Source organism: Chrysemys picta, chromosome 6 (assembly GCF_011386835.1).
Source record: "Chrysemys picta bellii isolate R12L10 chromosome 6, ASM1138683v2, whole genome shotgun sequence".
NCBI classification, from domain to species: domain Eukaryota; kingdom Metazoa; phylum Chordata; order Testudines; family Emydidae; genus Chrysemys; species Chrysemys picta.
Genome location: NC_088796.1, coordinates 92,801,897 through 92,816,906, shown reverse-complemented (window position 1 = coordinate 92,816,906; position 15,010 = coordinate 92,801,897). Strand labels below are relative to the sequence as shown.

The following is a 15,010-nucleotide window of genomic DNA, read 5'->3' as shown; positions in this document are numbered from 1 at the left end:
GCATGACCTTCAGAAGCCACCTCACTCCATTCAACTCAGCGTGGTCTGCCCTGACATCACACAGATGGGTGTTAGAGATCATTGCCCATGGCTACTCTTCAGGGACCTTTCTCACAAGGGCCTGATACAAGCAGAAGTGGAGTTGTTGCTTCTTCTAGGAGCTGTAGAGGAGATCACAAAAGAGTTCAAGGGAAGAGAGATTTTTACTCTCAGGATTTCCTCAGTCCAAAGAAGGAAGTGACTCTTCATCACATGCTACACCTGAGAAGACTCAACAAATACATAGGCTGTCTCAGTTTCAGGATGGTAACACTCGCCTCCAGCATTCCATCTTTCAAAGCTCAAGACTGGTTTTTGGCTCTTGATTTACATCATGAATACTTCCACATAGCTATCCACCCTGACCATAGGAAGAACATAAGATCATGGTTGGCCCCACTGGGAATCAGTACATAGTTCTACTCTTTGGAGTCTACTCTACACTGAGAATGTTCATGAAATACCTAGTAGTAGTGGCAGTGCATTTAAGAAGACAGGGAATCCACACCTACCCATACTTGGATGACTGCTGATCGGGGCAGGTTCAGGAAACTGACAGGCTTACAATATGTATTGTCCCTGTTCTCTTAACTAGGACTCCTTCTAAACTATGAGAAATTGTCTCTCACAGCATCACAGGCACTAGAGTTCATAGGGGCTTTAATAGAGTCCAGATTGGCAAGAACCTACCTGCCAGAGGACAACCAGTGGTAAACGACCTACAGACAAGTCAACTGACGACAATATGTTTGTGTCTGGGACTTTTAGGTCACATGTCAGCATGCACATATGCAACACCACTTGACAGAGTTCATCTAGGGACTTTACAGCTGTGACTGAGGTCCGTAGACATCCCATCCAGACATCGTGTGAACAGGAGGATCACAGTGTAGCTTCAAGTTCTGTGAGACCTTACTTGATGGTTAGACCTGGTGAACATGAGAAAAGGGACATAATTCTCAGTCCCCTCCCCAGCAATGATTCTTCTCAGGGACTCATCAAAGACGGGCTGGGGTGTCCACCAGAACAATCTGCAGATGCAAGGCACATGGTCTTGGGACGATCTGAAACTCAGTTCCATGATGTTTCCATGTAGAGCCATCAGACTGGCCTGCATAGCATTCCTGCTCATCTGTGAAACGCCATGATGCAAATCCTGGCAGCACATTTGTGATGCAATATACAAACAAGGAAGGGGTGCTCGATTGTCCCCCTCTTTGCCAGGAAGTCATTAAACTTTGGGCATGGTGTCAACACAGAGTGACCCTTACAGTTCTACATCTTCCAGAAGTCAGCAATGACCTATCAGCCTTCCTGAGCAGGCATAAGGTGTCCAACCACAAATGGTTGCTACAGAAAACCATTCTAAACCCAATATTACTTGTGTCATAGACTTGTTCACCACAAAGCTCAATACCAAGTATCTGAACTAGGGCTGTCAATTAATCGCAATTAACTCACAAGATTAACTAAAAAAAATTAATCGCGATTAATTTTTTTAATTACGAAAAAATTACTTTCTTTTTATCATTTTTACAGTGCAAATATTTGTAATAAAAATAATATAAAGTGTGCACATTGTACTTTGTATTCCGTGTTGTAACTGAAATCAATATATTTGAAAATGTAGAAAAACATTCTATTGTTTAACAGTGAGAGTAAAACTGTGATTAATCGTAATTACTCTAGAAATGTCTCTTGCTTGAAGAAAAATTAGTCAAAGTACTGGATTTATATAAAGGAAGATACTGGATCTGGCTGACATTTTAATGAGCTTTGAATTTTTAAAAAAGGGAAACTTCTTTTTTTCCAAAAAATCACATAATTCCCTCCTCCTTTTTTAAAAAAACCAATGCTAGAAGACATATATTGGGATCTCGGCATTCCTTCAATAACAGTTGTAGAGAGAGAAAAGTACTGTTAATTCTGCTTTGGCAGAATAAAGGAATCTCTCCAACTCAACACCTGCCAGCATTATTAGAAACACAGTTTTAGAAGTAGGCTTGTTAAGGTTTTTATTGTGTTGTTTTATTTTTCTCTTAAACAGAGCCGAGCTTTATCGGGCCTCAGGGAAGTTTGAACTACTTGATCGTATTCTACCAAAGTTGCGAGCCACTAATCACCGTGTGCTTCTCTTCTGTCAAATGACGTCCCTCATGACCATTATGGAGGACTATTTTGCTTTTCGAAATTTCCTTTACCTTCGCCTTGACGGTAAGCTGAGAGAGGAAACAAAGCACAGACAATAAACTGGAAGGTGGTGTGATTCAAGGGATAGGGCACTGGACTGGGATTCAGGAGACTTGGGTTCTCTACCTGGCTCTGCTGCCATCTTGCTGTGTGACTTTGGGCAAATCATTTCACCACTCTGTGCTTCTTTTTCTCCTTCCATTCTTTTGTTTTATATATTTGGACTGTAAGCTATAGTTTGTACAGCACCTAACACAAAAGGGCTTCAGTCTCGGCTAGTGCCTCTGCTCACTAACCTAATAATAAAATATTAAAATACTTAGTCTGTATGCACTCAAAATACTACACTTGGAACATATTTGAGGCCATTACCAGGATGCAGTTAATCTAGTGATCCATCAGGTCTGGTCTAATTCACTGTTTTTCAGATAAGATGTAAAATGAAGGTTTGCACCATTTGTCAGAAATGAAGACCCTGTGGCAATTTTCTTATGAGTAGGGGTGTTAACTACATTGTTCTGGCCAAATTCCAATTGAAGTAATTACTTTCTACCTACTTAAATTCCCATTCCTGTTTATCCACTGGGATTGCTGTATTTTTGTGACAGGTAAAGTGATACCTAGATAACTTTAACTTACAGGAGAGTTGGGAAGGTTAATTAGTTAATGTCTGTGAGTGTTTTATGATCCTTGAATGAAATCTGATACAGAAATGTAATGTAGTAGTATTAAAAGAACATAAAACTAAAAATTGCCTGTTTTATCCCACTCAGGGGATGAAATGCATAATAATCAACTTAGAATTTGAAAGATGATTTCTTTGTCAACAGCATATGACAGTATTCAGGATGTTTAGAGTGATCTTCAACCTTCTGCCGCAGTAACAACCTCTGTCTCTTACGAACAAGTTGAATGTTGGCTCTTCCTTACTTCCAGTGTCAAATGTGACAATATTTAATGCAGTGTTGTAGCCATGTTGGCTCCAGGATTTAGAGAGTGGATGGGTGATGTGTAGTATCTTTTGTTCTTCTCACCATTCCAATGAACGATTACCTCACCCATTTTGTCTCTCTAATATTTAATGGGACTGTGTGTTCAGTCAAATAAAAGATAGCAATTATAGGGAAATATAACAAACAATGCCAACAATGCTCAAGTTACTTTTGGGTACTCACATTATCAAATTTTAAGTTGATTCAAAGCTTTTCATCCCTCAGGTGGGTTAAGTATTATTAATACCAAGTGCTTCTTTAGTACTTTCCATCTAATGATACATTAGTGAACGTAGCCTCAAGATACCCTGCAAGGTAAGGGTAAGTTGTACAGATAGGGAAATTTAGGCACAAAAGTTGACTTACCAAAAGCATCAAAGGAAATCTGGGGCAAAGCTGGGAACAATACTCAGTTCTGTGTTTTAACTACAAGACTCAGAGTAGCAGCCGTGTTAGTCTGTATCCGCAAAAAGAAGAACAGGAGGACTTGTGGCACCTTAGAGACTAACAAATTTATTAGAGCATAAGTTCCATTCTATATGCATCCGAAGAAGTGGGCTGTAGTCCACGAAAGCTTATGCTCTAATAAATTTGTTAGTCTCTAAGGTGCCACAAGTCCTCCTGTTCTTCTTCTAACTACAAGACTATCCTTTCTCTCTGCAATTGACTTCAGTTTTACCTTTGACATAATAAAACCCAACAAAATACTGTGGCCATCCAAGACAGCAGACTTAGCTGTGACATTTTACATCACTGTATACTACTTACTTTAGAATTAATCCTTCCTTATGCTAGAATGTTGCTGAAAATACATACATGTGTAAGTACCACGTAGTCCTGTCATTTTTCAGTGTGGTAGACAGCATATTAGAGAGACAAGGTGGGAAAGGTAACATCTTTTATTACACCAACTTCTGTTGGTGAAAGAGACAAGCTTTAGAGCTACACAGAACTCTTCTTCAGCTCTGGGAATGGTGCTTAAAGTGTCACAGCTAAATACGAGGTGGAACAGAAGGTTTAGTGCACACATTCTAAGGGACCTTTCAAGGTGAAGTGGCCTGTTAACACCCCTGCAGTCATAGGACAAAAGAGGGGGGTTAGTGGGTTACAGACTGTTGTAATAAATCATAAATCCAGTGCCTTTATTAAGACCATGACTTTTCGTGTTTAGCAAAGTTATGAATGTAATCTCCCACACTCATCTTTTAAAGATATTGTGCAGGTTTCCTCTGAGGACAAGGACTCGGAGGTAAGATGTGGAGTGATCATGTTGGGAATAGTGTTCACCCATGGGTGATGGGGTGTTTTTGTCTTTTATCATTTTTCTGTGTGAGCTCATTTGAGAGCGTAGTGATTGTTTGCTTTCACCCACATAGTTATTATTGGGGCATTTTACACTGGATGAGGTATACAACATTTTGTGATAGGCACCATCCATAGCTACAACCAGCAGTCATAAGAAAAAAGTCATCTGGCCGGACACCTACAGTGGATGGACGGAACCACACACTTGATCATTACCTTGATTTGCATCGTCTGTAATCCTTAGTGAACATCACATCCATTACAATCTCTCCAGTACATACAAGACTACATAGCTTAAAGAAGACTCCACACCACAATTCACCCAGGAATTTAAGGATATCATCAAGTCCTTCTCCAGACAACTCCAAGAAAAACTGTATAACCTCATCCCCCGGAAACCAACCCCAAGGATCTTCGTGTTTCCCAAGTTATGTTTCCCAAGTTAAGGGAACCCTGGCAGACCCATTACTAGGGCTCCATGTTTGTCATGGAGGTCACGGATTCTGTGACTTTGCACAACCTCTGTGACTTCTGCGGGGGCCAGTGTGACTGACCTCAGGGCCACCCAAGCAGCGGCTGGTGTGGCTGGCTCCGGGGACCGCCTGAGCAGTGGTCCCGGAGTGGCCAGTGCAACTGCAGCTGATGATCCCCAGGCGGTTGGAATAGCCTCTTCCTCAGGCGGTCCGGGGCAGCAGTGCCCAGGTGGCTAGTGCAACCGCTGCCGGCTGCCCCCCACCGCTCTCAGCAGCAGCCGCCCAGGATGCCTCCCCCCAGCAGCGGCCTCTCCAGATGCCCGCCCTCCCTACCCCACCCCACCCCACCCCCAGCAGCGACTCCCTTAAAATTTAGTCAGGGGGTATTTATAGTAAAAGTCATAGACCAGTCACAACCTGTGAATTTTTGTGTATTGCCCGTGACCGATCCATGACTTTTACTAAAAATACCCATAACTAAATTGTAGCCTTACTCTATATCTGGCCATGGCACTCTTACTGAAGGAATATCTCATAGAAAGCCCTCTTAAAACACTCACCACACACAGGGCCAGCTTCCTCCATAAACCTGGCAACATGAATATCCTCCCTCAAAACACCGTCCTGGCCACTGTGGATGTCATCTCCCTATACACCAGCATCCCTCACAATGACAGTGTCACGGGGTACTCCCTCACCACAGGTAGCGCTTCCTTCTGGCTGCTCTGGGGAATAGCTCTCTTTCAGGTCCAAGGCCTCCCGTTGTGGTCTCTCTCCCACTGTCCTCTCCCTTGCTCTGCAGCCACGATCTCACTCCAGGAGCAGCAGCTTCCTCTTTATATCTTGATCCTCCAGCCAGTTCACTATGGGTTTTCCTCTTCTGGATATAGAGTCTCACGGATCCGTTGTTCGGGCACTGCCACTCTGTCAGTGGCTGGTAGGGGAACCTCGGTCCATCCACCACTCCGGGTTCCAGCCCAACGACGATGCAACATGCAACCAAGGTCTGCTCAATCCCCAACCTTGCTACTCTCTTTCTGGGATGCTTCCTACTCTCACCTCCCATTGGCTTTTTTCTCCACCCATCTCTTTGAAGGGGATGCCCTTCCCTCAGGGCCAGGCTCACATTGGTAAATTCATCCATTTCATCCTCACGCATAACAATTTTACATTCAACAAACACTTTGTCCATGGGAACAACTATGGGACTAGGATGGCTCCCCAGTATACCAATCTCTTAATGCACCATCTTGAGGAGGAATTTTTGGACAAATACACCACGAAACATATGATATACCTGACACACATTGATAATATTTTCATCCTCTGGACAGACAACTGAAAGTAATTCAGATTTCCACTACAATTTCAACATCCACCACCCATCTATCAAACTCTCTCTAGAACACTCCTGCACCAGCACCAGCTTTTTGGACACTACAATCAGCTGCAACAATGGAATCCTACAGACAGTTATATACAGGTATCCCATGGATCACCACACTTGCCTTCACAAGATCTAGTAACCACCCGAAACACACCAAAAAATCTATTATCTACAACCAAGCACTCACATTACAGAATATGCTCTGAGGAGGAAGTCTGGAATACACACCTTAACACACTTAAAACCACCTTCCCCAAACAAGGATACTCCACCAGAGAAGTAGATCGTACAATGGAATGGGCCATCCAAATAGCCGAAGAGAACCTGCTTCAATACAGAAATATAACCTTCTTTGGCCGTACACCCCTAGTTGTCACCTACCACCCTACACCCATATGGGGTATCATTAAACAGTTACAACTCATACCTGGTGGGGACCACATCCTGAAAGAAATCTTTCCTAAACTCCCTCTTCTGGCCTTCAAACAATCCCCCAACTTTACCAGGCTTATCATCAGAAGCAAGCTCCCCAGACCAGGACTCACCAACTTAAAACGGCAACAGACCCTGCTAGAACAACATATGCAGGACATAGAAACATATCTCCACTGCTATGATAATCAGTTCCCACCAAAACACACCTTTCAAGATCCCTGGTTCCTATACAACCTTATCACAACACATGGTGTACCTCAGCCAGTGCAATAAATTTCCCCATAACAGCTATGTGCATGAAACCAGACAATCACTACGCTCTCAAATGAACTCTCACAAAGAAATGGTAAAACACACAATCACCCATGGGCAAATGCTTTCCCCAAAACTTTCTCTACCGCTGTCCTCAGACATCTCTGAGTTCTGAGTTCTCAGTCCTCATCTTCAAAGGAAAGCTCACAACACCTCCAAAAGACGAGCCTGGGAGCTTTAGTTCATAACTTTGCTAGACACTAAAAGTCATGGTCTTAATAAAGACACTAGATATATGGCTTATTACAAGAATCTGTAACATACTAAACCCCATTTTTTTTTTTTTTTGGTCCTATGACTGTAGGGGTGTTAATTGTCCCGTAGAATATGTTTTAACTAAAGTTAAACAATCTGTTCCACCTTGTGTTTAGCTATGTGTTTAAGTACCTTTCCCAGACCTGAAGAAGAGCTCTGCATGGCTCAAAAGTGTGTTTCTTTCACCACCAGAAGTTGGTGCAAGAAAAGATATCCCCTCACTCACTCACCTTGTCTCTGTTATTCATGTTGTTTAATAAGCTGCATTTAATACTCATTGGGTTTAAGATGACAATGTTGTTATATTCTCCAGTTTTCCTTCATTTTCAGTTTCATGGCAAAACATTCTTGCAGGCTGAAATATGGTTCAAAAGCAAATCTCATATTTCTCTCCTTCCGCCGCTCTTCCTGTATCACCTTCTTCACATCCACTCTGTGTTTCTTAATGACAAATGTTTTTGGTCAACAGTTTGTGACTTTACAAGGGACAGATTTTCTCCTCTTCATATGTGTGTATTGGATAACTAAAAATCTCCTTCTTTCTCTTTGGTTTCAAGCAATGTATAAAGAGTGTGGTGGAGGGAGCACAGCTAAACATATATGATTTTATATATGTATATTTATGTTTATCATAGCCATGAAACACTGGCTGATTGGTTGAAGCTTCCTTTTGAAATGTATAATATAGTTAAATTCACTGTTCATTTGTGGAAACCTTTGTCCAGCATCCTAGCACTTAGACAGCTGGCCAAAGCGCACTTGTGCAGTAATGAGTCTACACAATGTGAAGTGCAGATAGGATGTCTGAGGACAAGTGAAGTGGTTTGCCTCCCATATGCTTCCTCATCAACTTGTGTCTTTTGCGGATTACTTCTGAACAAAATCTGTGTCATGGGATTTCTTTGCATATCTTTTCAGGTACAACAAAATCAGAGGATCGGGCTGCTCTGCTGAAGAAGTTCAATGAGCCTGGGTCACAGTACTTTATCTTCTTGTTGAGCACAAGAGCGGGAGGCCTGGGCCTGAATCTTCAAGCTGCTGACACTGTCATTATCTTTGACAGTGATTGGAATCCTCACCAGGTTATTTTTATTTACTTATCAATGATGCAGTGTACAAAGAGAATTGGAAATGCTTTTGAGGCTTCCTGATTTAATTTGGGAAATTTTATAGTGAAACAAATTGGCTCTGTACCTCCAAGTGCCACTTTGTAGAGAATAAGTCACCAAACAACTACTTGTAAATAGTGATTTGTTTTAAAGCAGTAAAGTGATATGGGTTTTTCCATCTGCCAGGGAGCCCCTGCTCTGCCATGACAGAGCTCTGTGGATTCTGTCTCCTACTCCCACAGTGTAGCTATCCTCATCCTCTTAGTCAGGGAGCTAGTAAATTGCTCCCTTTGGAGCATATGAATCCTGATCTTTTAAACAGCTAGAAGTGTGGCAGTAGAGTGAGTACAAGGCATTCCCTCTCTCAAGAGGCTAATTGCAATACTTCCACAGCAATTTTGCAGTTTCATAATAAGGGTGGTGTAAAAGAGTCCTCTTACGTTTTCCTCCCAGATGGCGGGAGACACTGTCATGCCCAGTTATTTACAGGCCCCAGTTCCTTATGTCTTGCAAGGGAGACCCTTCCCTTTGTGGACCTTCTTAAGTCCCTTCTCATAGGGGATCAAAAGGAAAGTTAAATGTCCAGCACACCAGAGAATAACTTCTTCCTAGAGCCCCTCAAAGAGGAAAAAAGGCCAGCAGTACCTTCTTATTTCAAGGGCCATCTGCATAGCGGTTTTTGAGAAGTCATTCTGGCTGGGCTGCTGAATCGGGCTCACTCTGTCAAGCTTTCCTTGGGAGTTCACTGCACTCCCGTAGGGTTGGGGTGGAGATCTCCTTCTGGATGGGAGTTTCCCCATGGCTCCAGGAGTAGCTCCAGCAGTCTCCTGCTCAGGCTGATCTCTCTCCCCAGTTGACTGCAGTTTCCTCCTTTTTAATGTCCGCCTCCCTACCATACATGATTGATGGGACCAGAGCAGTGGGACTAGCCCTGCACACAGGGTCTATCTGGCACCTTCCTCATCAGCTTGGGGTTTATACACCCTGTCACAGGTGGCCATAGTAACTAGAGATGGGTAGTAGTGAGTACAGATAGAGGATGTTCAAACTAGTACCTCATGCTAGCCAAAAAAGCAAGTAGAAGCAAGTGTGTTCTGTGCTTTTCTCTTTAATGTGAGACATTTTTTAAAAGTAGAGGTTGTATATGAATGGAATCGCAAGCCTATATTTATACTTTTATAGCATGTACAGTTAGCTAGTGCCCCATGCAGAACTAAGTGGAGGGATTCCTTGAGAGAGGCTGAAAAGATTTTGTTTATTTAAAACTTTAAAACAGCACTGTCACAAATGCACAAAGATCAGGATGATCAGAGACCTCAAGATCCTGAACAGGAACTTGGAACAATTCACAGCTTGTGTGTGTTGGTTTGGAGAAGGGGTCTCAAACTCAATTTACCTTAGGGCCAGTGCCAGTCCTCATATCCTCCCAGCGGGCCAATAATGTCACTGAAGATGGTGTTCAGAAAAGAAAACGTTTATATTATATTTTTTATTTCAAATTTCTTAGAAATAATAAAACTGTCATACAATTCTTTGCCTGCCAAAGAGTTTTTAGTGTTTGCCAGACATCTGGCAACACTTCCGTTCTGTCAGTTTGTTGATGTTTGGCCTCAGTGACTGAGCAGTTGGAACCTTCAGGATTGCAGCCAGGTGTACATCAGATAGTTGTGTTCGGTGTTTTGACCTGTTTGTATTCATTGTGGAAAAAAGTGATGCTGCCTCCTTGGCTGACTCTGCCTAACAACTAATGATGCTGCCTCCATAGCTGACTCTGCCCGGCGACTAGTGTCTCTGTCCCTGTCTCCCACCGAATGGGAGCTGTGGGGGGTGGCGCCTGCAGCAGACATTGCCAGCAGCATGTCTGCATGCTAGGGTGACCAGACAGCAAGTGTGAAAAATCGGGACAGAAGTGGGGGGTAATAGGTGCCTATATAAGACAAATACCCAAATATCAGGACTGTGCCTATAAAATCGGGACATCTGGTCACCCTATTGCATTCGTCTCTCCTCCGCAGACTGCACTGGGGTGGTTCTCAAGCTGCACATGGCCCGCGGGCTGGGACTTTGGGACCCCGGTTTGGGGTTTCTGAAAGCAACGCAAAATGTACTGTACTCTGGTTTCACATTTCCATTGGGTTAGTTGTGTGACATTTATAGTATAGATCACTGTATGTGCAGCACCCAGGTAGCAATATGCACAAACCGTAAATATTATTTTGCTGGAGTGCCAAGTAAACAAACTACTAAACTGTGAAGTAGCATTCAATTTCTGTTTTTCTCTTGGGGATGGAAGCAATATGTTAACTTTAATGAGGCATGTGCTAAAAGGAAGATACTAATAATATTTGTTAGAGATCCCCAGTCTGTAAATGAATTACATGAATGTGTTCATACTGTGACTTCATGTTCACTTTTATCCACAGCTGGCTACAAATATGCCTTTAATTCAAAACATTCTATTAATTTTAAAGTGCCCAGAGCAAAAAAATGCCTAGGCAGGGCTTTGTGATTGCAATCCCAAACATCTGGATTGAAACAGGCTGGTTTTAAAAAAAACTTTTAATCCTTATTTTAAGAGGCCTAGCTCATGTAAAAAAACACTACATTGTGGGTATGTCTATACTTACGCGCTGGTTCGGCGGCAGGCAATCGAACTTCTGGGTTCGATTTATCGCGTCTTGTCTGGACGCGATAAATCGAACCCGGAAGTGCTCGTTGTCGACTCCGGTAATCCTGCTCGGCAAGAGGAGTACGCGGAGTCGACGGGGGAGCCTGCCTGCCGCGTCTGGACCGCGGTAAGTTCGAACTAAGGTACATCGACTTCAGCTACGTTATTCACGTAGCTGAAGTTGCGTACCTTAGTTCGAATTGGGGGATTAGTGTAGACCAGGCCTGTGATAGTACAATGCTTGCACTTTTAGATTAACTGCCCTCCATTAGTACTGTTTGTATCTGACTCCGCTGTAGTAAGATTATGACTTCTGGAAAGCTGATAGGATTGCAGTATCTTAATAGAATTCTAAATAAATAAAATTAACCTCAATCCTTGACCTGCTATATTCTCTCGGGGACTGGGACTAGTGAGTAGAGCTGCCAATCAAAAGGCTACTTTAGTTTTTAGTAGACATTTGTCAGCATCTCTTATTTGAGACCACGAAATTCATGTCACTTGAGTCCAAATTTAGACAATTTGAACCCACATTTCCAAAGGCAAAAGATTGGTGGCCTAAGCCACTGCAGTACTTCAGTCATCATTGTGTTCGTTTACTAGTGCCCATACTATTGTGTCAGCAATATTCTCTCTCTAAGATATAACATTCCTGCCTGGATTTCACTCTCTCACCCTTCTGCCCTCATATTTGCACCCAAAATTTGGGGCAGGTAGAGCGTTGTTCAGTTCAGGATTTTGGTTCAGACCCATTTCTACTAATGTATTTTGTTCTCATAGACATTTTTAAAGATAATAGTTTTCTCTGACCAGACAGCTGGTTTGCATAACAGACAGAGGCATTGTATATAACGCAGTGTATTTTTCTCAAACAGGATTTGCAGGCACAAGACAGAGCTCACCGAATTGGTCAGCAGAATGAGGTTCGAGTTCTGAGGCTGTGCACTGTAAACAGTGTGGAGGAGAAGATACTTGCTGCTGCCAAGTATAAACTGAATGTGGATCAGAAAGTCATTCAGGCCGGCATGTTCGATCAAAAATCTTCAAGCCATGAACGGAGGGCTTTTCTACAGGCTATATTGGAACATGAGGAAGAAAATGAGGTACTGTACTTGGAATATTGTTTAAGTGCTCAAAAAAGAGAAGAGGTTGTTTTCAAAGTAAATTGGCTAGAATATAAGAATATGAGGCATATTCAAAGAAACCAGGCCCAGTTTGCAAATTTGGCTTCCAAGTACTGCATTTGGGTGGTCAAATTATCACCTGGGTACCTATAATGCTAGTCAGAGCACCTCAATTCAGAATTAGATTGTAACTTACATTCCTTCCCCTCCTTCATGAAGATAGGGAAGTAGACATCCTATAACAACAGGCTACGCTTTTCAAATGTAGGTGTCTAAGGTGAGGCTCTTAAATTCATAGTTAAGTGCCTAAATAGCCTAATTTTCAAAAGTGCTGAGAACCTAGCAGCTTTGCATGTTCATGAATACAGGACCCTGCCTCTGCCCATAGCTGCTTCTGTCTTCTATGTTCCTGAACAGAAGTAACAAACCCTACCTTCATATGTTCCCAGGGTGAGCCAGCAGAATAGCTCTCCTCCTTTCTGCAGGGCACTAGAGTGTAATACCGTGTCACATAGAAACTTCGATATTCCAGAGCATTTTGTAAATTTCCTTGTCAGCATTACCTCCACAAGGGCCCATGGGTTGCTGCAAAAAGCTTACAGAACTTTACTTTTAATTGATAGAAGTGTAATAGTAAATTAGAAGAAAGTTGCCTCTGCCCCCACCCCCTTTTGAATTGTGGCAACAGAGTGGAGGAAACCTTATTCCGCCCTTCCTTTTAAGTAGGTTAGTAACCACTGCACACACTAACAGAACTCTGTACAAATACTAGATCCGTGACACTTTTTCCAATAATTCCATTCTGCAGTGACTTCTTCACCACCAAAAAACAATAACAACCTGTAGGGCTCTAAAAGCCTATACTGTCCCTTTAAATATTCTTACTAGCTTCTGAGTATGGGTTGTACTTGAGTAAAGAGCATCTCCTATAGTCTTTGCTTTCATTAACATGCAAGTATGGTTCTCCAGGAGGCTTCATGATATCTCAGAGGTCAGGGAAATTACTTCTTGAATAATTATACTTTGTTTAATAAACTGTTATCAATGGTATATACCACTTAGAAAAAGCTAGTATGTCATTAAGCGGAGTGGTTTTTTTGTGTGGGTTGTCAACAAACTGATTACATAACAGATGTGAAAGGGGTTGCACACAATGACGTTGTTTTGATAATAATCCTTTGTTTTCTTTTTTAACTCAACAGTGCAATTATAGTTTGGTTTAACTCACAGTGAAGTAACAATATAGTAGTCACCCAGTCAATAGCATCCACCAAAGAAGCTAAAACTAATATGAGTAGAGTAGATTGAAATCAATAGAAATCTTATAGTAGGGGTTTGGGTTTGGCTGCATACCTGGCGTTCGGGGTTCCTGGATATGCTTCCTTTGACAGATGACCCTTGGAGCAACCACTTAAATAAAAATCTCCCTCTTATTCATTAAGCACAGTTGTGCACATCTTTGTTCTAGATTTGCTTGCCGTATCTCTGAGTCATTTTTTTAAAATAACTAATTAATACTAGAAAATGACCGTCAACAATTAATATCTTATTTTTAAAATGATCTACCTAATATGTTATTGTGTGAAGATACTATATATCATCTATGCTTGCTACACTTACTTCCTTTTACTAACAGAAAATTATTCTAGTAACTAGTAATCCACCACTGTGCAGGTTACTGTCCATAAAGAGTCTGATTCTAAAGTCCTTATTAATTCTGAAATTTGAGACAAAAGTCAGTAGGAGTTTTGTGTGTGTGCGTTAGCTTTTTAACCATCCCACAATACATACATTTTCTCATTATGATAACCTCTCGCATGTCATGTAACAGCAACTATTAACACGTTACCTGCAACTGTTTTTAATATTACTCAAAAAGCAGGTAAGCTTAATAGTAAAATTGAGGTTTGTAAAGTACTGTGGTAGGAAACCAGGTCTCACAGCACGGAGACTAGAACTTCTTGGACTCTGCTTATGTTGGGTTATAGACAGTATCGTGAGATGAGTAAAGTCAGTCTTGCTGTGAGGTTGTATTCAGTTTCAAACTTTACTGGCATGTAATTTACTGTTTGAACCAATTGATCTAAAGCCAAAAGAGAGATGAAATTGTAAAGAAGTTCATTCACAAGACTGTGCTTGGCTAGGTTATAGTTTTGATGGATGTTTTTAAATAATCTAGTTTATTGATGATGTAGTTACAGATATGAAGATTGCAAATATGTTTCTAGAGTATTTTGTTGAGTTGTCTATAATCTCTAGCACATAACTGGGTAACCTAAAATCTTTATCAGAATTGCTCATTGAGAACTCATGCCAAAGACTTCCCTCAAGTGAATTTTGTAAGATTATCCAACCTTCCCCTTTCTTAGGCTTTTTCTTGCTGCCTATGAATAAAAATTAGAGGGATAAAAATTGAATTGCAATTTCAATTGAAATTATTTTTGTGGTGGATGGCTCCAACCTAGTAATCTCACAAAATATTGTTTGGGCCCAGCACAATATCATTATGTTACGATGTTGCTTATGCAATGAGTTTGTCTTGCAGGATAAACTTTTAAAGGCCACAACCGTAGGAGGAAGGAGGCTAGAAAACAGTCATGTTCAGTTAAATAACTGCTGTACAGTTGCCCATACAGATTTAAACCTAATGTGACTGTAGCCAAACATCTGATACATATGGGGGCATATCCTCAGCTGGTGTAAACTGTCATAACTTCATTA

The 15,010-nt window shown here is 41.6% G+C and overlaps 1 protein-coding gene across 21 annotated transcripts in view; it reads left to right on the top strand.

Annotated features, from left to right (window-relative positions):
* SMARCA2 (SWI/SNF related, matrix associated, actin dependent regulator of chromatin, subfamily a, member 2) overlaps positions 1–15,010 on the top strand; it is a 176,926-nt gene that overhangs the window by 88,248 nt on the left and 73,668 nt on the right. For all 21 annotated transcript variants that reach the window (XM_005296768.5, XM_005296771.5, XM_005296765.5 and 18 more), the window contains 3 exons: positions 2,087–2,253; positions 8,307–8,470; positions 12,041–12,268. In XM_005296768.5, the coding sequence (XP_005296825.1) occupies positions 2,087–2,253; positions 8,307–8,470; positions 12,041–12,268 (559 nt within the window). The remainder of the gene's footprint in view (positions 1–2,086; positions 2,254–8,306; positions 8,471–12,040; positions 12,269–15,010) is intronic.